The following is a 24,948-nucleotide window of genomic DNA, read 5'->3' as shown; positions in this document are numbered from 1 at the left end:
TGGAACTCAAAAGTTACTTCCCTCTGAGATCGTGCCTAATAATCTCAGAATCACTTCCTGCTATGCGTTTCCACATCGTTCTTGAATTCCTCTATGGAGCTTAGTTTATGTTACTATGTATTTTTATTTATTTATGTAACAGGGGAAGTAGTATAGTATGGTGGTTAAATACATAGTTTTGTGTTGTGGGAGAATGGGGAAAGGTACCCAGATTCAAATCCTTAATCCACCACTTATTACTGAGATGGCTTACTTTTGAGAAAGTCAGTTGATCTCCCTGAGGCTAATTTCATCATGTGGAAAATTGAGTTAGTAATAGCATATATGCATATAGGGCCATTGGGAGGGTTAAATATGACAAGACTTATAAAGCATTTAACTCAGTGACTGCTTTATTGTAGAGTTCAATAAACATTACTTTCTGCTATTGCTGCTCTGCCTCTCAACACTAGTTTATAAATTCAGTGAGGGTTAGAAACCATGTCTCATCACTTTACTTTCTTTAGTTAGTCTCTAACAGTTTTGTATACAGTGTTGCTACATGATAAATGATGCTGAGAACTAAATATACAGTAAAGCTGGAGGTTGGACTTGATCTAATTAATGTATGTCCATGCATGTTATGAATATTAAATAACAATACTGACCTTCCAAAACATCAAACTCAAATTGTATAATCATAACTTTTACGTTACTCTAAATACAACTGTTTATATGCCAATCTGCATAGTTATGTATTGCCTAACACCTGCTATTTTTTAACTGCCTTTGATTCTATGTAACATTCTTAATAATTTATTAAATATGCTTTAATCGAATATTCATATAATATCCACTCTTATCAGTAGTTAGGAATTAACAAGTAGACTTACTATTAATAATCTGTGTTCCATTAGTCCTAAGAATGTTTTTGTTATTATTGTTAGTGTGGAGTGTGTGTGTGTGTGTGTGTGAATGTAACTAGTATCTCTTATGCCTTTGAGCAGAAGAAAACTGATCCTATCACTTCCTTATTTAAAACTCACCAAAGACTTAGAATTTTCTCAGGAAAAACTTCAAAATGCTTAAGAGACCTGTAGAATCTGGCCCCTAAGTACCTCAGGAACTTTCTACCTCCTATCTCCCACTTACTCCAGAGGCTCTCACATTCAGGCCTTTTCCTCTTCTTTGTGTTCCTACAATATTTAATATCTATCAGAGCCTTCATACACCCTTACCCCAGTGTCCCTCCTCTTGGCTCTTCCCTTTCAGGTCTCAGTTAAGTCTCCCAAATATGCATTCTTTAATAGCCTCTGCTTTACAATCACATTTATTTTTCAATTTGTAATTTTATTTTATTTTTTTCTTTGTGTTTAAAACAATTTTTTTAATTCATGAGAGACACAGAGGGAGATGCAGAGACATAAGCAGTGAGAGAAGCAAGCTCTTCACGGGGAGCCCTATGTGAGTCTTGATCCTGGGATCCCAGGATCATGCCCTGAGCCGAAAGCAGATGCTCAACCGCTGAGCGACCCGGGCATCCCTATTGCTTTGTTTATTGTATGTCTTCCCACAAAACTATGTCTATGAAAGCATTGACCAATGACTTTTTGTGAATATTTACTACCATATCCTCAGCACCTAAAAGATACCTGACACATGGCAGGTACTTAATAAATATATTTGAGTAGATAAATGAAAAAATCACTCTGCTGGGTGTCTAAGAATGCGAAGGTAGCCCGTCTTCAAAGGAAGGGTAAAAATAAATCTACAAAAGATGAAAAGGAAGTAAATAATGAAAGGAGGTAGAGAAAAGCAGTTCTGAGTGTACCTCTTACCTTTGTCATCACATTTGTAGCTTTAAGTGGAGACTGATTTAAAAACATTTTCTTTATACATGGCTGAATCAGGCCATCTGTGGAAAAGTGGGGTCATTACAAAATGGTTTCATCTCTCCAGTAACATAATTGCCTCCTATATGTTAAAAACTGGGGATCCTAGTTCAAAATTTTTATAATTAACTATGCTATCTTTGTTATATTGTGTCCTATCCCTAAGTTTTGTAATATGATTTTTTTAAAAATTTTGTAATCTATATCCTAAACTATTTTATTGTGTTGAATCCAAGTGGAAATTAAAACATTCATTCCTTATTGTCCCTGCTAATGTTTCACATTTTAAAATATTTGTCCACACATATTCATCACATAATGTGTGATTTATAAGTAAATTCCGACTACTTTGATATATCTTAATATTATTTTTAAAGGATAAATTTCTATGAAATATAAATTTTTACTAAAAATATATTCAAACTGAAACATTAATATTTTGTTTTTAGCATTTAGAGAAATGTTTTCTGGCAGGTTATGGAAAGAAGAAATGATATTTATAATCTTCAATAGAGTGTATATTTGTAACTTCCTTTTATTTTAATGAATAATTATGCCATGTTGCTAACGAAAGCTTGTGTGAAGGTTAAGTGGATCTCAAGTTGATTTTCCCCTGTTCTCAACAATCCAGCAATAACACTATTTCAAATTTCAAGTTTTTTTAATTAAATGCATAACTAATGTACTCCCTATGAAAATGAGAAATTTTAAGAACTGATTTAACTCAATTACCTGTGAGATACATAAACTCCTTCATTCCCAGTGCCCTGCTAGTGCTTATTTTGGTTCTACTGGAACAAATTTTCTGTGGTAACAATTACTCTTTATATCAAAATGAGTAAAATGATAAATAGTGTTCTCTGCCTAGTATTTGATAAAGCAATACTATGTAGGGTAGGAAAAATTTTTCCTCACCCCTCTCAGGGTCTCTGGGTAGGTCTAAAAATTAAACTGACAAAGAGATTAAGAGGAGAAAAGCATACAGATTCATTGAATATAACTTTGACATGACATGGGAACCTTCATTAGGAAATTAAGAGCCAAAGAAATTGTTAAACCTCTTTTTTATGCTAGATTTGATAAAGCCTAGGAAGTTGTGGAAAGATATAATAGGGCAAAAAGCATACGTTAAATGTATTAAACTGAGGGGAAATTAGCAAGACCTGTCCATTCAGAATCTTTTCAGTATCCTTCCATCTTGGAGATAAGGGTATTTTGTTTCCTCAGGGTATAAGGAAGGCACTTTACACATGGAGGCCTTATAACTTGCTTCAGGAGAAAGTCAGAGTGACCTTCCTGCTTCCTCCTTTCTCTTAAAATTTTGAATATGCCATGGCGCCATATTTTGGAGTAACATGTCCTGAACCCTATCAGCTACTTTGCCAGTTAGAGGGCGAGGGTTAATAATACCTACCTTTAACAAATTTATAGACAGGTAGGTACAGCTACCAAAAATAGTGAAAACCGATATATAATATACCTAAAAGTGTAAAGAAAATAATTTGCTTTTGAGTAAATGCCTATGGATGAATACAGCTGTTTCAGGTTGAATTTTAAATCCATACTATTGCAGTATTACTAAGGAATATACTCTATAAATTTACATATATTCACACAAAAATATAGATGATAAAGTTCTATATAATTCTGTATAGTACATAAATACCCAAGTAACTGAAGATTGCTTCCCTAGGTCAGATTGTCAAGTGAGTTAATATAAAAAGGCTTTGTGGGATCTATGATATATGTTTTATAAATTAAGTATCCAGATTCGGATCAACATTAAGATCAAATGGTTTAAAATGAATATTTATGGCAGCCTGGGTGGCTCAGCGGTTTAGCGCCGCTTTCAGCCCAGGGCGTGATCCTAGAGACCCGGGATCGAGTCCCACGTTGGGCTCCCTGCATGGAGCCTGCTTCTCCCTCCGCCTGTGTCTCTGCCTCTCTCTCTCTCTCTCTCTCTCTCTTTCTCTGTGTGTCTCTCATGAATAAATAAATAACATATTTAAAATAAAATAAAATAAAATGAATATTTATAAAAGTTTAACATTTTACCTGCTACTGTTTTAAAATGTTGAGCACATTTTAGTTTATCAGCCTTGCAATGAACACTTATCTTAGGAAAAAGATGATGTGTTTTAATTCACAGTTATTTTGATGAACTTCCAAGCTGGAAAAATTAAAAATGTCTTTGTAGAAGGAGGAATTTGAGTCAAATGGTAAAAGAAAAATTACTCTAAGTTGCTTTTCCTACCTTATCTTTGATAAGTTTTTTATATGTATTAGATATGCTCACTTTACCACCTTAGACTTATACTTATTCTGAAGATATAAAATACTATGATTACCCCATCTTGGAAATTCTTCTTGGAAAGCACATTGTTTTCTAAGGATTCTTCTCTCTAAATATTTCAAAAACTCCCAAGGTTGTTTAAGCAGGTGGGAAAAGGTCATTCCACTTTTCAATCCCAGGATAGTCTAATCATCCTCCCCAAAGTACCCCATAATTTTTGTCACTCATAATATTACTGTTATGTGCTAGGCACTATTGTAGGTGTTGATTTTATTTTCAGTCAATAAAACATGAAAGGTCAACTCAGGGGCCACATTTTTAAGTAGGGAAAGACAGGCAATAAAGAATTAAAAAAAGAAAGATAATGTCTGATAGTTATAAGTTTGCATAATAAAACAAAGTAAGCAAGAGTAATAGTGATGTAAGTGGATATTTTAAGATTTATTTATTTTAGAAAGGAGGAGGGGCAGAGGGAGAGGGAAAGAGAGTCTTAAGCAGGCTCTGCTGCTGACTGCAGAGCCTGATGCAGGGCTTGATTTCATGATCCTGAGATGGTGACCTAAACCAAAACCAAGAGACAGTAGCTCAACTGACTGCACCAACCAGATGCTCTGAAAGTGGATATTTTAGATTGAGTGGTTAGGGAAAGCCTCTGTGAGGAGGTGACTTTTAAGCTGAGATTGATTGATCTCTTGAAAAGAGAAACACTCTAAGCAGGAAGAACAGCAAGTGCAAAGGCCCTTAGTTGGGTATGAAAGCTTGGTATATTCAAGGGGAAAAAAAACAACAACAAAAGGTTAATGTGGCTCAGCGTAGTGCTTAAGAGGAAGAATGAGATTCCATTAGGTTCCAGGGGTGAGTAGAGGCCAGATAATGTGGATCATCATAAACCCTGAAAAGGAGTTTAGATTTTATTCCAAGTGTTGTAGTAAATTGTTATAGGGTTTTCATGAGAGGATTAACATTTTTGATACCAAGAGAGTCCACTTAAAAGGACAACAACAGTAACATTCGAATAGAGATGACAAGTAGCAGTTGAATTCCTCAGGGGACATATTGGGGCTAGATATATAATTTGGAGGGGGACAGTCACCAATATACATGGTATTTAAAGTCATGTGAATTACTTAGATCAGTTAAATAGCATGTAGATAGAGGACTCAGGACCAAGCCTTCAGGGTACTCTAAAATTTTATAGAAGTTACCAGAAAAGGAGAGGAGATAAGACAATATTTTAAGCATGAGGGTGGGTGTCATAGAAACTGGCTAAATGTATCTGAATCTACTGAGACATCAAAAGGAGGACAGAGGGGTGAACATTGAATTTGGTAATATGATGGTTGTCATAAAGAATACATTTCTAGGGATCCCTGGATGGCTCAGCAGTTTAGTGCCTGCCTTTGGCCCAGGGTGCGATCCTGGAGTCCCGGGATCGAGTCCCACATCAGGCTCCCGGCATGGAGCCTGCTTCTCCCTCCTCCTGTGTCTCTGCCTCTCTCTCTATGTCTATCTTGAATAAATAAATAAATCTTAAAAAAAAAAGAATACATTTCTATCATATCAAAAGAACACTAGACTAGGCATTATGCAAGGGACTATCATGATGTCTCCAGTAGGTGAGGAAAAATAATTTTCCCTCTACCCTTCTGACTCCCTCACTGAGACTCCCATGTAATAAAAGATAGATTAACCAAAGAAAATCAAACAGAAGTTTATTAACATATATACCTCATGAATACATGGAAAATACCCAGGAAAAATGAGTAACTCCCTGAGGAGCCTAAGGTACCAGTTTCTTTTTTTTTTTAACTTAAGGTTTCTTTCTTTTAATTCCAGTGTAGTTAACGTACAGTGTTATATTAGTTTCAGGTGTACAATATGGTGATTCAGCAATTCTCTACATTACTCAGGGTTCATTATAAGTGTACTGTATATATATATATATATATATATATATATATATATATATATATTTTTTTTATTAGAGTTCAGTTTGCCAACATATAGCATAACACCCAGTGCTCATCCCTCCAAGTGCCCCCCTCAGTGATGTGTACTCTTTAATCCTCATCCTTATTTCACCCATTCCCCCAACTCAACTCCCCTCTGATGACCATCAGTTTGTATTCTATGGTGAAAGTCTGTTTCTTGGTTTGTCTCTTTTTTCCTGTTCTTGTTTGTTTTGTTTTGTTTCCTTAATTCTGTGGAATTTCCAAATTCTGTGGAATTTTTTTTGACAATTTACTCTTTATTGATTAAAAATGAAGGAAACATGCAGCAAAATACAAAGTCAAAAAAAGGGAAGGGGGAGGTAAAATATTTTACATCTTCCATAATCTACCAGACATCATAGGAGGAACCTCCATTTATTGATACACCATTATTCTATCCTCAGATTATTAAATAGTATCAGCTGGCTCTAGGATTTGGTTCAAAACTTAAGCAAAAACCCCAAACAAATCCATTAGTCACTTAGAATAAGACCATACATTTCACAAATGGCATTGGCACATGTTATCTTGTGCTAAATTAGTCTCTACCCCAAGGGACCTGGGGATCCTGGGGACCTAGAGACAGAGGTGCACCCTAAGCCACTGCTCCTGGAGAGAAGCAAGGTCGCTCACTAAGGTCGCTCATATGAATGAGATAATATGGTATTTGTCTTATTCTGACTGACTTATTTCCCTTTGCATTATACTCTGTAATTCCATCAATATTTGTTGCAAATGGCAAGATTTAATTATTTTTTATGGCTGAATAATATTCCAGTGTGTGTGTGTGTGTGTGTGTGTGTGTGTGTGTGTGTACCACCTCTTATGTATCTATTCATCCATACATGCACACTTGGGCTGTTTCCATAATTTGGTATTGTAAATAATGCTGCAAATAACATAGGGATGCATCCCTTTGAATTTGTGTATTTTTGTATATTTTGGGTAAATACCCAATAGTGTAATTACTGGATCATAGGGTAGTTCTATTTTTAAATTTTTGAGGCACTTTCATACTGTTTTCCATACTGGCTGTACCAGTTTATACTCCCACCAACAGTGCAGGAGAGTTCCTATTTCTCCATATCCTCTCCAACACTTGTTTCTTGTGTTTTTGACTTCAGTCATTCTGACAGGTGTGAGATGATATCTCATTGTAGTTTTGATTTGCATTTTCTGATGATGAGTTATGTTGAGCATCTTTTATATGTCTGTTGGCCATCTGGATGTCTTCTTTGGATAAATGTCTGCTATGTCTTCTCCCCATTTTTAAAATTGGATTATTTGTTTTTGAGGTGTTGAGTTCTATAATTTTCTTTATATATTTTGAATACTAAACCTAAGCTACCAGTTTAAATACCATCTTCAGCTAAAGATAAAAGAAAGAAAGGTGTAAGGACACTCATTATGGGGAAGGGGCATATGGATAAGGAGGGAATTCACCATAAACAAGGGTACAGTTTTTATGCATATTTAAATCTTCAACTTAACCAGTGATACTCTGGATACCACTGAATCTCTTGTGATATAGAGTCATACTTCTCTTCCCACTACAGAGAAGGAGACATCCTTTGTAAATGTAAGTTTCCCTTTCAAAAAAGTAACTTTTACTCTTTTCAGAGCTTTTCTTGTGTCTACGGTTTCTCAGTCATCTCAAAATAATCGATAATATCTGCCTATTTCTTAAATGGATTATTTGTGTTTTGGGTGTTGAGTTTGGTAAATTCTTTATAGTTTTCGGATACTATACCTTTATCAGATATGCAAATTTGCATTTCCAAATATCTTCTCCCAGAGAAAGACAAATACCATATGATTGCATTCATATGTGGAATTTAAGAAACAAACAGATGAACATGGGGCAAAAGAGAGAGAAACAAACCATAAAACAGACATAACTCTAGCAAAAAAACTGAGGGTTGCTGGAGGGGAGGTGGGCAGGGGGATGAGTTCTATGGGTGATAGGTATTAAGGAGAGCACTTGTGATGAGCACTAGGTGTTGTATATAAGTAATGAATCACTGAATTCTACTCCTGAAATTAATATTTCACTTTATGTTAACTAACTGAGGTTAAAATTAAAATATGAATAAATAAATAAATAAATAAATAAATAAGCCAAGGAGGCATATTTTAGGGTGGCATATTCTGCTTCCCTTCACTAAATGCTAATCCTAGATGGATGGGTGCCTTCTATCTCTTTCTACAACTCTGAAGTTTGAATACTAGTATTTCACTGCCTTTTTGATAAGATTACTCAGCTATTAGAAATGACAAATACCCACCATTTGCTTCAACATGGATGGAACTGGAGGGTATTATGCTGAGTGAAGTAAGTCAGTCGGAGAAGGACAAACATTATATGTTCTCATTCATTTGGGGAATATAAATAATAGTGAAAGGGAATATAAGGGAAGGGAGAAGAAATGTGTGGGAAATATCAGAAAAGGAGACAGAACGTAAAGACTCCTAACTCTGGGAAACGAACTAGGGGTGGTAGAAGGGGAGGAGGGCGGGGGGTGGGAGTGAATGGGTGACGGGCACTGGGGGTTATTCTGTATGTTAGTAAATTGAACACCAATAAAAAATAAATTAAAAAAAAAAGATTGTTATGAAGAATACAGAACATAATAGAAGGGAAAGTATATCGTAAATGGTAAAATTCCATACAAATGCAAATTAATGTTAGAATTATTTCTAATACTAGATTATAAACTATTTAAGGGGCTGGATTGGCTTTAATGATCATTACATCCATCACAATGCTTAGCATAATACTAACTAGTGAGTTTAATGGCTGCTCAAAAAACTAAAATAAAAATTTCCTAAATGCAATAAAAGGATGAAAAGGAATGATAGTGTCTACTAGCTCTATTTTACCTGCAGTTCCAGTTAGGATTTGTGACTTCCTTGCAATTGTGAAAGATTTCCAATGCTGACTCATGCCATCTATCCCTTTTACAAGATAATTACTTTGAAGACAATAAGTAAAGGACTTGGAGATTGGTCTGCTTTCCATTTGTTATTTCTAAGATAAGCCATGCCCAGAATTTTTCAAATTTTCTCACTTTGGTATACAGAATTTCTGAATTTATTTTTTTTCTAGGAGAACAAATTTATGAAGTTACGTATCATTACATAGACATTTGTAGCTGGTAAGAAAAATGTTATGATAGATGGGAAACATAGTTTTTTTTTCCCTTTTTTATCTTTTGCTTTTCTCTGTGTGGTACAGATGTTGAGCCTTGTGAAATATACAGTTTAGTACTTTGCATTGCAAATAGAGTACAAGTAAGTGACCTTTGATAACTTTTATGCCTAGCAACAGACTCTATGGCATGAGTCTGTTAGTTTAGGTAAGAGAGACTAGCAAACAAAAATCTCACTTTCATTCTGTGCTAGGAAATGAAGAGTATTCATATTTCTGCAACTGTTAAACAAGATGTTTAACAATTTCTTAAAAGTCAAAGAATATATGGTAATAGTCTCAAATGTGTATGTAGCAGTATATGAGATCCATTTTTGCTAAAAAAAGAGTCAGAAATGCATTAATTCTTTCAGTCTATTAAGGTCAAAATGGACTTGGGGATTGAAAGATTTAGTGTTAATTGTTATAGCAAGGGAAAGTTTTGGTGTTGCTAATGTGAATGCTAATATTTAAGTAGCATAAGAAAGAACATAGGTAAGGTCCTGTGTCACTTTTAAAAATCACCTTGTATCCAATAAGTTTCAGCTGCAAAGTAATTTTCCAGAAATGGTCTGAGAAAAAAAAAAAAAAAAAAAAGAAATGGTCCAATGTTCTCCATTGACTTCCATTGTAAAACAAGAGCTGTGTTCTCCTTGAAAATAAATTTGGCCCCAAGTTAATAATAAAACATACTGCAGAATTCAGAAAATCTTAAATATATAAGATTTATCTTTTTATAAATCACATATTTATATTTGTAAATTTTAAGATTAATCTTAAAATAATAAAATCACATTTTTAGTGCTGATGAAATAATAGTAAAATAATAGTACCATTTCTTAGTGCCTGATAAAATAATTCTACCATAAAATATTAATACACTATAGTGGACCTTATAATAGCATGCCCCAAACTGTGTTATTATCCTTCTTTTTCAATTCTAAGCATTTTACCTTTCATGTAAAAACATTTTACTTCTGTGATCATTATATTTTTTAAATGTACCTCTAATATTTATTTTTTTAAGATTTTATTTATTTATTCATGAGAGACACAAAGAGAGAGAGGTAAAGACATAGGCAGAGGGAGAAGCAGGCTCCATGCAGAGATCCCCATGTGGGACTAGATCCCAGGACTCCAGGATCACAGCCTGAGCCATAGAAGAAAGACTAGAAGAAAGTGCTCCAAACTGTTCACAATATTTGCTTCTGAGTTTATTGGAAGTTATAGTTTATTTGTTTTTGTTTTCTAACTTGCCCAAAGAGATTTTTTTTTTTTTTTTTTTTTTTTTTTTTTTTTAAGGAGAGAGAAAGAGAGAGTGGCAGAGTTGGTAAAGCACCCAACTCTGGGTTTTGGCTCAGGTTGTGACCTCAGGGTTCTGAAATTGAGCCTGAGTTGAGCCTTGCACTCAGTGTAGATTCTGCTGGGCATTCTCACTCCCTCTTCCTCTGCACCTCTCATGTATGTATGTGCTCTCTCTTTAATAAATAAATAAATAAATAAATAAATATATATATATATATATATATATATATATATCTTAAAAAAAAGAGAGAGAGAAGAGAGAGTGTGCACACATGTGTGAGTGGGCAAGGGAAACAGAGGGAAAGGGAGAGAGAGAATCTTAAGCAGGCTCCAGGCCCAGCATGACATGAAACAAAAATCAAGATTCAGAAACTTAATCAACCGAAACATCCAGGCACCCATAAAGAGATAATTTTCTATATCCTCTATAATCAGAAGAAAGTACTGTAATTTCTTTCTTTAATGATAAATTTATATATAATGATGTCTTTAGTTAGACACATAAATATATTTGATTCATTTCTATTTTGGTACTGGTTATTATCACTTTTTTGATAAAATTTTAAAAACAATGATGTAATTAATTTCTGGATAAACAACTTGTCTAGAGCATACTTCTCAAGGTATATCCAGGACTGGCAGCCTCAGCATCACCTAGGAAATTGTTAGATATCTAATTCTCAGGCTCCTGGGCTCAATCCCAGCAAACAGCAATCTGGGTTTTAGCAAGCCCTTTGGGTAATTAAGATTCTAGAACAATAACAGAATTTCTCCCCATTCTCTTTCCTCTCACTTTCTCTCTCTCCCTCTTCTCCCTTTTTTTTCATACCTTCCTCTTGCCTTCTGTCCTTCTCCTTTTCCCCCCTCTCCTTCCCCTCTTCTTGTGGGATACACACACACACACACACACACAAACCATATATATACAGCCTATATATAGAATTCACGGTTACCTCTCTCTGAATAGAATACGTGTATTTAGAAAGAGAATATTTTTTTCTAAGTTTTTTGTTATTTGTTTCTGACCTACCTTGTTCATTAAAAGATAACTAAGTTTTCTGGTATTTGTACTTATATACTTTCATTTAACAAACATGTTTTGCATTGTTATACATTAGATAGTTCTGCATAATTTACTAATTTTTTAACCTCATTAACCAATATAATGATTCTAGCATATTATTATAAACTGAATTGTGTCCCCCTCCAAATTCTTATGTGAAGCCCTAGCCCCCCAGAATCTCAGAATGTGACTGACTATATTTGGAGATAGGGTTTTAAAGAGGCAATTATATTAAAATAAGGTCCTAGTTTCTGCCCTACTCCAATATGACTACTGTGCTCATAAGAAAAGAAGATGAAGACACAAACACAGGTAGAAGTACTGCTATGTGAGGATATACTGAGAAGGTGGCCATCCATAAGCTAAGGAGAGAGGCCACAAAAGAAACCAAACTTGCCAACACCTTGATATTGGACTTCTAACCCCAGAATTGTGAGAAAATACATTTCTATTGTTAAAGCTAGTCAGTCTGTGGTATTTGTAATGGCAACCCTAACAAATTAATACATAAGTGTTTATAAAAATGATATAATTCAATCTTAACATCTAGTGATTGCCTTTAAGATACTATCAGGTCATGTTCCTTGACAGAAAGCTACAGCTTTACAAAGAGTGCCAGAGACCAGTATGAAAAACTGCTCACCATGCACAACAACATGCTAAAGCTCTATGAGAATCTTGGAGAATACTTTATTTTTGACTCTAAGACAGTGAGCATAGAAGAGTTCTTTGGTGATCTCAGCAACTTCCGAACTTTATTTCTGGTGAGTAATACATTTTAAAGGATTGCAAGACCTGTTGTTTGTGTTTTTTAAATAATTTATTCTGTTAGCATTTTATGTACCTATTGCTCATACTGATTTCATGTTATAGTCCTTTAACGGGAATTGAAAGGTATTTTATACTTGTGACATAGATAAAAATGGTTGGCTGGTTTAATATATAATGGGGACTTAAATGAATTATCTTCAACCTTAGATATATATCTGAATTTTTCTTCACAAATTTTATAAGAAAATGAAAAAATTGGTACTTAAATGTTGTTGATTTTTATACAGCATACTATTATAATTTGACCTAGCTTAAAAATTAATACCTAAAGTAATCTTTCAATTAATACATTAACATGCTATGATTTATGAGTAAGTTTTTGTTATAGTCTATACAAGAAATCAATTCTAAATTAGACTACATAAAAAACATGGAATATTAAATTTTATTTCATAATGTAGGCTCCAGTTTCCAACTAGAACTCTTGGGGATAACAGTAGATATTAGCATTAGTTAGAGATGGATAATCAGGGTGTGAGTTGTGATGCTAGAGGGAAGCAAAAGCTTCACTGTATAAGTGTTGTGGAAATACTTCTCTGCACTCAGTGAAAGAGTAGAAGAGCACAGATTCCAATTATGATAGTAATAGAAAATTATGCATAATAGTTGATATCAAACAAATAAAGTTACATGTATTTTAAAGAATGAACTCTAGCAATTATCCCCAACAGGAAGATCAGTTAGCAAACTAATTCATTGAGGTATGTTTCTTTTTTTTAATTTTTTTTTAATTTTTATTTCTTTGCGTATATTTTTTATTGGCGTTTCATTTGCCAACATATACCATAACACCCAGTGCTCATCCCATCAAGCGCCACTCTCAGTACACGACACCTAGTCACTCCGTCCCCCTGACCACTTCCCTTTCCAACCCCTTGTTCGTATCCCACCGTTAGGTGTCTCTCATGTTCTGTCACCCTCACTCATATTTCCTACTCATTTTCTCCCCTTTCCCCTTTATTCCCTTTCACTATTTTTTATATTGCCCAAATTAATGAGACCATATAATGTTTGTCCCTCTCCAATAGACTTATTTCACTCACCATAATACCCTCCAGTTCCATCCATGTCGAAGCAAATGGTGGGTATTTGTCGTTTCTAATGGCTGAATAATATTCCATTGTGTATATATATATACATACTAAATGTTCTTTATCCACTCATCTATCAATGGACACCGAGGCTCCTTCCACAGTTTGGCTATCGTGGACATTGCTGCTATAAACATCGGGGTGCAGGTGTCCTGCCGATTCACTGCATCTGTATTTTTGGAGTAAATCCCCAGGAGTGCAATTGCTGGGTTGTAGGGCAGTTGTATTATTAGCATTTTGAGGAACATACACACACTTTTCCAGAGTGTCTGTACCAGTTCATATTCCCACCAACAGTGCAAGAGAGTTCCCCTTTCTCCACATCCTCTTCAACATTTGTTGTTTCCTGTCTTGTTAATTTTCCCCATTCTCACTGGTATGAGGTGGTATCTCATGGTGGATTTGATTTGTATTTCCCTGAAGCCAGTGATAAAGAACATTTTCTCATGTGCTTCTTGGCCATGTCTGTGTCTTCTTCTGTGAAATTTCTGTCCATGTCTTTTGTCAATTCATGATTGAATTGTTTGTTTCTTTGCTGTTGAGTTTCATAAGTTCTTTATAGATCTTGGATACTAGCCCTTTATCTGATATGTCACCTTCAAATATCTTCTCCCATTCTGTAGGTTGTCTTTTAGTTTTGTTGACTGTTTCTTTTGCTGTGTGGGAGCTTTTTATCTTGATAAAGTCCCAATAATTCATTTTTGCTTTTGTTTCTGTTGCCTTCATACATGTATCTTGCAAGAAGTTGCTGTGGTCAAGTTCAAAAAGGATGTTGCCTGTGTTCTCCCCTAGGATTTTGATAGATTCTTGTCTCACATTAAGATCTTTCATCCATTTTGAGTTTATCTTTGTGTATGGTGTAAGAGAATGGTCTAGTTTAATTCTTCTGCATGTGGCTGTCCAATTTCCCCAGCACCATTTATTGAAGAGACTGTTCTTCTTCCAGTGGGTAGTCTTTCCTGCTTTGTCGAATATTAGTTGACCATAGAGTTGAGGGCCCATTTCTGGATTCTCTATTCTGTTCCATTGACTATGTGTCCAGTATTGTGCCAGTAACATACTGTCTTGATGATCACAGCTTTGTAGTACAACTTGAAATCCGGCCTTGTGATGCCCCCAGATCTGGTTTTCTTTTTTAATATTCCCCTAGCTATTCAGGGTCTTTTCTGATTCCACACAAATCTTAAGATTATTTGTTCAAACACTCTGAAGAAAATCCATGGTATTTGATAGGAATTGCATTGAACGTGTAAATTGTCCTGGGTAGCATAAACATTTTCACAATGTTTATACTTCCAATCCATGAGCATGGAATATTTTTCCATCTCTTTGTATTCTCCTCAATTTCTTTCAAAAGTGTTCTGTAGTTTTTAGGGTATAGATCCTTTACCTCTTTGATTAGGTTTATTCCTAGGTGTCTTAAATGGGATTGACTCCTTAACTTCTCTTTCTTCGGTCTCATTTTTAGTGTATAGAAATGTGACTGATTTCTGGGCATTGATTTTGTATCCTACCACACTGCCCAATTGCTGTTCTTTCTCTAGTTCCTTTAGGTGCAAGGTTAGCATATGTATTTGAGTTTTTTCCAATTTTTTGAGGAATGCTTGTATTGCGATGTATTTCCCTCTTAATACTGCTTTTGCTGTATCCCAAAGATTTTGAGTGGTTGTACCTTCATTTTCATTAGTTTCCATGAATCTTTTTAATTTTTCTCTAATTTCCTGGTTGACCCTTTCATCTTTAGCAGGATGTTCTTTAACCTCCACGTGTTTCAGTTTCTTCCAAATTACTTCTTGTGATTGAGTTCTAGTTTCAAAGCATTGAGCTCTGAAAATATGCAGGAGACAATCCCAATCTTTTGGTATTGGTTAAGACCTTATTTGAGACCCAATATGTGGTCTATCCTGGAGAAAGTTCCATGTGCACTTGAGAAGAATGTTTATTCAGTTGTGTTTGGATGTAAAGTTCTGTAAATATTGTGAAATCCATCTGGTCCAGTGTATCATTTAAAGTTCTTGTTTATTGGAGATACTGTGCTTAGAATATCTGTCATTTGCAGAAAGTGCTGTGTTGAAGTCTCCCAGTATTAGTGTATTACTATCTACATATGTCTTTGGTTATTAATTGATTGATATACTTGACAGCTCCCATATTAGGGGCATAAATATTCATGATTATTAGGTCCTCTTGTTGGATAGATCCTTGTAGTATGATATACTGTCCCTCATCATCTCTTACTACAGTCTTTGGGATAAACTTTAATTTATCTGATATAAGGATGGCTACCCCTGCTTCCTTTTTAGGACCATTTGAATGGTAAATCGTTCTCCAACCTTTCATTTTCAGGCTGTAGGTGTCCTTAGGTCTAAAATGAGTCTCTTGTAGACAGCAAATAGATGGGTCTTGCTTTTTTATCCAGTCTGAGACCCTGCGTCTTTTGATGGGATCATCAACCCATTCACTTTCAGAGTTACTATTGAAAGATATGAATTTAGTGTCATTATAATACCTATTCAGTCCCTGTTTTTGTGAATTATTTCTTTGGGTGTCCTCTTTCTTTTACAGCCACTTAATATTTCTTGCAGAGCTGGTTTGGTGGTCACAGATTCTGTCAGTTTCTATGTATCTTGGAAGCTCTTATCTCTCCTTCTATTCTGAAGGAGAGCCTTGCTGGATAAAGAATTCTTGGCTGCATGTTCTTCTCATTTAAGACCCTGAATATATCCCGCCAGCCTTTTCTGGCCTGCCAGGTCTCTGTGAAGAGGTCTGCTATTAATCTAATAGTTCACCCAATATAAGTTAGGGATATCCTGTCTCTTGCTGCTTTAAGGATTTTCTTTTTATCCTTGGAATTTGCAAGTTTCACTATTAAATGTCGAGGTGTTGAACAGTTTTTATTGATTTTAGGGGGGTACCTTTCTGTCTCCTGGATCTGAATGCCTGTTTCCCTCCTCAAATTAGGGAAGTTCTCAGCTATGATTTGTTCAAATATGCTTTCTGGTCCTCTGTCTCTTTTGGCACCCTCTGGAACCCCAATTAAACATAGATTTTTCCTTCTGAGGCTGTCATTTATTTCCCTTAACCTTTCCTCATGGTCTTTTAATTGTGTTTCTCTCTTTTCCTCAGCTTCCTTCCTTGCCATCATCTTGTGTCAGTCACTCTTTCTTCTACCTCATTAACCCTCGTCGTTAGGACCTCCAGTGTGGATTGCATCTCATTTAACTGATTTTTAATTTCAGCCTGATTAGATCTAAATTCTGCATCATGAAGTCTCTTTGATCCTTTATGCCTTTTTACAGAGTCAGCAGTAGCTTTATAATTGTGGTTCTGAATTGGCTTTCTGACATGGAATTGTAATCCAAATTCTGTAACTCTGTGGCAGAGAGTACTGTTTCTCATTCTCTTTTGTTGTGAGTTCTTCTTGTCATTTTGCTCAGTGCAGAGTGGTTAAAAACGAGTTGTACTGGAAAAAGGTAGAAAAAAAAGGAGGGGTACCCTCTGGTCCTATATACTGTAAAACCCTCGACTTCCCCTGGAGCTTTGCAGTGCTGCTTGGTTAGAACTTGCTCTTCCCCTGTCCTTCCAGCTGGTCCTTTGGAGGAAGGTGCCTGCTGAGCTGATCTCAGGGGTGTGAACCTAGGGGAGCTGCCCCGCCCCCTGCCAGGTGCAGGGCTGAAGTGGGAGCTGTTAATTCTGTGAGGCCCCTGTTCCCTAGTGGGCCTCACTCTGTCCCAGGCACAGAGTGACACAAGGAGGAACAACCGTACTGGCCACGGCCAGCTCTCCAGCTCCGGAGACAGCTCCAGCAGTAACTACTGCAGTCTTCCAGTCCACACTTACATAGATGCTTAGGGGGTGAGGGTGCTGATCTACACAGCTTGGGGACGCTTGGTGGCAAGAGAGTCCTCACTGTCCTGTGCCCTCCCCACCTCTGCCTGTCCCGGGGGGAGCACCGGATCCTGGGCTGTGTCCCTGGCGCCCTGTGCTCCGGGCCTGTGCTGCTGGAATCATGCTCCCAGGGCTGCGACTCCCAAAGGCAGCAGGGCACAGCCTCCTCCTCCCGGAGTTGCCGCCTGAGCTTCTCCTGAAGCCCCGCCAGGCGTTGGCTCCAGCCCTTTACCGAGTTCAGACTGTGGTGTGTTGTTTTGTCTCCCCTGGGTGCACTTCCTGTGTTATTGATCTGGGAGACTGGAAGCTCCACTGCCCCTCCTGTGATTCTGCCTGGTTTCCCTGCAAGCGCTTTTCTGTCCGGGAAGAATCTGCTGTGGGTTTTTAAAGTTCCTGCTTCTCCGGGGCCGGGCTTTCCTGTCCTGGAGGCTTTCGCCATGGGTCTTAGCCCGGATCCTCACTGGGGCCCCTCCCCTACTAGATTCTTCTTCCTCTTCTTCTTCTTCTTCTTCTTCTTCTTCTTCTTCTTCTTCTTCTTCTTCTTCTTCTTCTTCTTCTTCCTTCTTCTTCTTCTTCCTTCTTCTTCTTCTTCTTCTTCTTCTTCTTCTTCTTCTTCTTTCTTCTTCTTTCTTTTTTATTACTATTTTTTTTGTCTTCCTACCTTGTTAGAAGTGCAAACTCTGGGCAGCCTGGGTGGCTCAGCGGTTTAGCGCCACCTTCCGCCCAGGGCATGATCCTGGAGACCCAGAATCAAGTCCCACGTCGGGCTCCCTGCATGGAGCCTGCTTCTCCCTCTGACGGTGTCCCTGCCTCTCTCTCTCTCTCTGTGTGTGTCTTTCATGAATAAATAAATAAAATCTTAAAAAAAAAGAAGAAGAAGAAGAATAAGCACAAACTCTTCTCTCTGTAGAGTTCCAGCTGTTCTCTTTAAATCTCAGGTCGAATTGGTAGGTTCAGGATGATTTGAAAGTTATCTAGGTAATTTGGTGGGGACAGGTGACTTGGGGACCCTACTCCTCTGCCATCTTGCCTCGCTCCTTGAGGTATATTTCTATCCCCAAAGCAGATATTTGCTAGATAGGGCTCTCTTTCTTAATTGTGTTGCTCCATGAAATTGTTGCATTTTGGTATGACTTGCACAGTCTATGAGATACAGATATTTTTGTGGAAAGCATTTGCTTTTATCTACTGAGTTAGGACATATAACCCCAAGCACATCCTATTTTTGGTGATATAAGTTGAATAAGAAGCTTTCATAAATATGATCATTTGTCTTTTTTTTTTTAGAGTATTAGCTTATTTTGGTTTTTGGTCTTTATCCCTTAATATACACGCATATTTAACTTTTTAGCTGGACAGTAAGTAGTAAAATGTGTTCTGGCAATGACTCATCCAAATATTTTCAAAACTTAAAAGCTGTTAATATGCCATGAGCCTATGATACCATGTTATATCTACTTGGAGTGTTTTCAAGAAGAAAAAAGTATATGTTGAAAAGGAATGGAGACTAGAAAAATACACTTCAGTTGACACATTGAGAAGATAATTCTAATAAATTATTTTTGTAACATCAATGTCTATGAGTAAATGGAGATGAATATAATTAATATTGTCAATTTCTATTAAAAAGTGCCTTGTTTTAACATGGATTGGTTGTGAAAACACTGTCACATTAGTGCTCCTCACCTCCCTGATACATAGTCACAAAATAGAATTTGATGTACTCCCATTTTATAACATTTCGTTAAGGACAATACCTGCGTGGCAGCCTATGTTTAATCGTATTAAGCAGATGCTTAGAAATCTTGCTAAGAACTAGAACTATACTTGTAATTACTTCTCAATCATAAGTCGTTGTTGTTGTTTTAAATGTGATGACACCATTGTTAGGAAGACCTGATTCTGTGGCCTAGTGCTGTCACTAATAAGCTGTGTGAATTTATATAAGTCATTTATCCCTTGTAGCTACATATTTATTTATAAAATTAAGTGATTATACTCCTGATCTCTAAGAATTTCTTCCTCTTTAAAAGTCTATGAGTCCTAGAATTTCAGAGAGTCATGTGGATTACATACATAAATAGGATATATTTGTCTACTGGCTTCACTGTGTGTGTAGCTTGAATACAGGGAAATAATTTGCCACAAATTATTCTCATTGTAAATAACTTGACATTCTGAAGTCCTGTTTTCTGTGCATTTTTGTTAATTTCTTGAGATCCTGCTAAGACTGATTTCCAAAGCTTTCAAAACAGGTAACCAACTCCTACAATGTGTCATAGTCAGCTGCCTGCCATCTGCTTTTCAGAACACTATTACAATAATTTTTTTCTACAAATTATTATTGACTTGCTGGCATGAAAACTAAGTGTGCAATTTATTAGTTGTTTTGAACTTTAGTTGGTTATGTAATCTCTCTGAGCATCAGTTTCCTCATTTATAAAATAGAGGTGATTATTCCCAACACATCTTTCTCTATGTTTCACTATGTGAAAACACCTCATAACCTATGCTATGCAGATGGAGAGTATTATTAGCCATACTCTGTCCATCCATTTGATTAGTATTTATTGAGAACCAATTTGATTCTGGTAATGCTCTAGTCCAGAGTTAAAGGGAAGAAAACAGTCTCTCTCTATCCATGAATGAAAAGAGACAGACAAGTAAATACAATGTAATTTGATAAGTGCTGCCTTAGGAATATCAAGATGCTATAATAATGTAAAGGAGGATCTGCCTAACCCTGCCTGAGCTGGCCTGAGAAGCCTTCACAGAGGATGTGACATTTGAGCAGAGTCTGGAAAAGCCCATAGGTGTTTGACAAGTAGACTTTGACAAGCAGGTTTAAGGATTTTACACCTGACCTATAAGCTAAACACTCCTAAATCAACATCACCAACTTCAGTCAATCATTTGTGCTCACCAGGTTCCTGTTTCATAGTGAGATTAAAGTGATTTCACTCTCCCAGGGGAGGGAAGAACCCTGAAAGACAGACAAAAATTGTAATCACCAGAAGTTCCCATTTTCTTAGTGTTTTGTGTGTTTGGTTTCAGGGTTCCTACTGTTAAAAACATATTGGATTATAGACAGAGACAATAAAATACCAGTATTGCTGAGAAGAAAATAAGAGTTCTGATTCAGGTGCTACCTAAAAATCACTTCCAAATGAGCTCAGAGTTTCATCTTGGGAAATCTATTTGGCATGTAAAGCATAAACAAAATTCACATACCAAAAAATCTTCCTCAGAGAGATATCCTCCAAAAGATGAGAAAAATGGAAATAAAAGGGTTTGACATTATGGATTAAGACCTTTTTCAAAATAATCAGATGCAAATTAATGAAAACAAAATTGGGTATATGAGATACTGCTATATTATTCACATCATTCATATTAAATATTACTCAACTGAGGATATTAAAGATATTCAAGATGAATGTCCTATATATTAGCATGAAGGTATATGTAATTGAAAACAGTTCTAAATTCATAATTCAGTCTCTTTTTCTAGTTGGCTTCCAGACATCATCAGAGTTCAAAACAACTGCTTATAATATAGGCAAGATTAATTAATAATCCCTAAATTTAAGTTGGATATTTTGTGGAACAAAATAAAATTCGGCATTTATAGAATATCTAGACATCTTTTTTGGCTTATTCTTCTTTATACTTCAGTTAGTTCCAATAGTTGGCTACACAGTCTCTTTTCTTTTGAGATATTTTGAATAGAATATTCAATTCAGTGAACTTTATATGTTTAACTGCCATGAAGTATCTTGCTTAGGCATAAAAAATAATTTCAGCTGTTGGGTAAGTGTTTGAGGCAAGTATTATACTTTAGTAACTTTCGTATCTCCAAATAAACTATAGAAAATATTTCTTTTGTCTTTTGTCTTTTAAATGTCAATTTCTTTTTGATTCTGTGTGTTTTGTCTTGTTTTTTAAAGAACAATATGTTACACAGGCATTTAATTAATTTTTGTTTGGTGTGTATTCTCTTTCTCTATCTCATATACTAGATATATAGGAACAAGGCTTCATAGAATTAATAGATTCATTTACATAACTTAAGAAGAAAATGTTACCATTACTATTAATCATGCTGCAAGATTTCTCAACAAAATAAGTATTTGCTGCAATTCATTTGATAAACTTTAACATTTTTTAATCAGAATTTCCTTTAACAATTTTTAACAGCTCTTAGATGAATATTAAATGACTGTTAGGAGGCTAAGTGATAGGTATATTTATGCCATCATTCAGCCTTTTTGCTTCTATCTCCTAAATGTCTTTGAATCCATTCATTTCTCTCAAATCCCAATGATGCTCTTTAGTTCTTGGCCTTTACCATCTCTCAGCTGGACTAATATAATGATCTGACTGATGTCTGTGTCTACTTCTCTCATACTTCTAATCCATTCACCACATTATAGTCAGAATAAAACTGAAAACAAAACAAACAAGACAGTGTTACTTTCCTGATTTAAAATTCCTTAATGAATTCTCTGTAGCCTCAGGATGAAATCTAATGTGTTTAAAATTAAAGTGGCTTCTAAAATCAAAAGAACTATGGTTACTTAAAGGCCAGACCATCTATGCTCAGCTGACTGAACCATGATCACTTAATGTGAATTCTCCTCCCAAACTAGTAAAAGTAAAGTATGAAAATGAAAACAGCAGAACGAGACAACACCAAGTGTCTAAGAAGATCTGAGCCTCCTAGAACAGAGAGAAACTTTGGGAGCACAGTATTGAAACTAAATGAAGGCTCAGAGGCAAAGATGTGATTGCCATTATTCTTTAATTGCTCCCATAGCTACTATGGCATGGAGAGTAAGGAACTGAGGTTATTTATCTTAATTCTCATTTGGGGACAATCTTATCTTCTATCTTAATCTTCCTTTCAAAATCTAAACTTGCATGAGAGCTCCTTATGTACCCATATTGATTTATGGAGATATTTAATTTTGAGAAGCTCTCATTTCTCTCAAGCCGTCTTCCTCTTTATAAAGCCTCAATCATGTCTAAATCTAAAGTATAATTGAAAAGCCAAAGTGAACACCTGCATTTGGTTAGACTCAAAAGACTAAATTGATATATACAGAGCATTTTTATTCATTCATTAAAGGCAATTTGCCTTTAAAGAAATGAGGATGAATTTTTACATGAAAAGATTGTGTATACAATTTCTGATCCAAGAAGACTAAGTTATTTTGACACATTTGTAAACTTTCAATTTACAAAGCACTTGACATTTAAAGGAGACTTTAGTGCAGTATTATAAAAATGGGTGAGTTACACAAAAAAAACAAATATGTTCTTTAACAAAGGAGAGTCTTAATCAGTAATATATACTGTTATCTAAAGTCCCATCATCCAAAATCTTTATTAGATGCCTCATAATTTGATAGATCTTTGCTTTGCCAATAAAATGCCAATGGTAATTAATATTGTAAAGATACCTTTGAGAAACTGCAAAGACCATGATGTACCTCTTGAATAGTATAGTTTCATTTGTAAGCTCAGTATTTCCAGGCCTCAGTACCTGCGAATTCAGATGGGGGTCACTTTAAGTAACAATAACCCAAATTATTTCTTCTTTACCTTCACGGACAGGACTCAAGCTCCCTGCAAAGTCTCCACTCCCACAAGCACATCTGGAGTCATCATATATGGGCTCAAAAACATGTTAGCTATAGTTACCACTTGACATTTTCTCACAGATATTTGAGTGCCTATTCTTCTTCTAGGATGATGAGAATATAGCATTAAAAAAAATAAAGCCCTGCCCTTCCTGTCCTGCTATATCTCCGGCTTCCCTCTGCCTTTTACTGGCAAGCTGTATGGGGCTGCCCTCAGTGAAAATCCCCATCTGGACCAAGGTTGCAGACTCCTACTGCTCTACTTATGCCACCAATCCTTGCAGTACCATAGTGGTGTTATGCTCAGTACAGAAGTAGCTATGTTTCACAGCACACTTCATAAAAACAGTTCCTTTTGCTTTTCTTCTGACCCCTTTCCCCTTGAAGGCTTAAAAATTGTCAAGTCCGGGATCCCTGGGTGGCGCAGCGGTTTAGCGCCTGCCTTTTAGCGCCTGCCTTTGGCCCAGGGCGCGATCCTGGGGATCCGGGATCGAATCCCACGTCCGGCTTCCGGTGCATGGAGCCTGCTTCTCCCTCTGCCTGTGTCTCTGCCTCTCTCTCTCTCTGTGTGACTATCATAAATAAATAAAAGTTAAAAAAAAATTGTCAAGTCCTAAAGACCTCAAAAATCCTAAATCCATAAGCCCCTCTATTCCCCTCCATCCTTCCTTTTGTTCTGTCACCTAACTTTTCCTAGAAGCCAGGGATAAATAAAGTACCAGCATAACTCCTTTCATGCAAATAGAGCCTAAGGGCCCACTAACTACCTCTCTTTAATCACACACACACACACACACACACACACACACAGATAATTCCCTTTGAGCTCAGCTGGTACAACCCTAGCTCTGTAGCCTTAGATTTATTTTGATCTATTGCAACTCTTTGAAAATAGACAATCCATGTAAAATATATGGTCACTCTAGTAAGCAGAATATTTGACCAGAATACCTCATTCACCAGCTGTGGCAGAGAACAGGCTTTACTTTTTTTTTTATTTTTTAGAAAAAGATGTCACTTATCAACTATTGTATTCTGTTTGCTTACTTTGAGCCAGGAGTAGATGTCCTGTTTTTCTGATGTGATTGTTCCTTGTATAAAAAAACTAAATATTGGGATCCCTGGGTGGCGCAGTGGTTTAGCGCCTGCCTTTGGCCCAGGGCGCGATCCTGGAGACCTGGGATTGAATCCCACGTCGGGCTCCCGGTGCATGGAGCCTGCTTCTCCCTCTGCCTGTGTCTCTGCCTCTCTCTTACTGTGTGCCTATCATAAATAAATTTAAAAAATTAAAAAAAAAACTAAATATTATATCATAAGGAACTAAAGGAATAAGTAATAATGGCATACATGATTTAAAGAGAACCCAACTCTTCAACATGGTAAAAAATGCCTACTGATATAAATGCTTTTTAAATATGTACACATTTTAGATTAATAAAAATTTTAAATATCATAAATGTTTTTAAATATTTCTAAAAGTTTTCAGAATTGTTTATGGCAAGATGAATATTGTCCTTTAAAAATCTAAGGCAATGTCATAGTTAACACTGAAAATATTAACAAAATCAGTTCAATGCCTACTTTTCTTATTAAAGTGTAACAATAACTAAAACCAGGAAACAAAATTCAATATCTTTATTTCTAGCAACAACACCTCACAGAATTTTTCAAAGAAGTGTTTCTCATAAATAAGTTATTATAGAGTTATGTTCAAATACCAGGAAGTAAGAAAGTTATAAGATAGGCAGTAGGGTATACAAGCTGACCTTTTCCATTGGCTGTGAGA

At 36.0% G+C, this 24,948-nt stretch overlaps 1 protein-coding gene and 1 long non-coding RNA gene across 8 annotated transcripts in view; one reads left to right on the top strand and one right to left on the bottom strand.

Moving 5' to 3' along the window:
- The window catches only part of DIAPH2 (diaphanous related formin 2), a 1,055,757-nt gene that overhangs the window by 782,518 nt on the left and 248,291 nt on the right, over nt 1-24,948 (top strand). For all 5 annotated transcript variants that reach the window (XM_077888176.1, XM_077888175.1, XM_077888173.1 and 2 more), the window contains one exon: nt 12,311-12,474. In XM_077888176.1, coding sequence (XP_077744302.1) covers nt 12,311-12,474 — 164 coding nt within the window. The remainder of the gene's footprint in view (nt 1-12,310; nt 12,475-24,948) is intronic.
- The window catches only part of LOC144308034 (uncharacterized), a 115,933-nt gene that overhangs the window by 7,583 nt on the left and 83,402 nt on the right, over nt 1-24,948 (bottom strand). Inside the window, exons 4-7 of one of the 3 annotated variants that reach the window (XR_013374678.1) lie at nt 24,210-24,425; nt 22,983-23,065; nt 20,444-20,503; nt 1,818-1,894 (exon numbers count right to left, since the gene is read on the bottom strand). This is a non-coding gene — a long non-coding RNA (uncharacterized LOC144308034). Of the gene's footprint in view, nt 1-1,817; nt 1,895-20,443; nt 20,504-21,704; nt 21,965-22,982; nt 23,066-24,209; nt 24,426-24,948 lie in introns of those variants that run through there. The other 2 variants (XR_013374679.1, XR_013374680.1) reach the window with 2 other exon arrangements.

This window comes from Canis aureus, chromosome X, assembly GCF_053574225.1.
Source record: "Canis aureus isolate CA01 chromosome X, VMU_Caureus_v.1.0, whole genome shotgun sequence".
NCBI classification, from domain to species: Eukaryota; Metazoa; Chordata; class Mammalia; order Carnivora; family Canidae; genus Canis; species Canis aureus.
The sequence above is the reverse complement of the archived record's forward strand: the minus strand, read 5'-3'. Positions and strand labels throughout refer to the sequence as shown.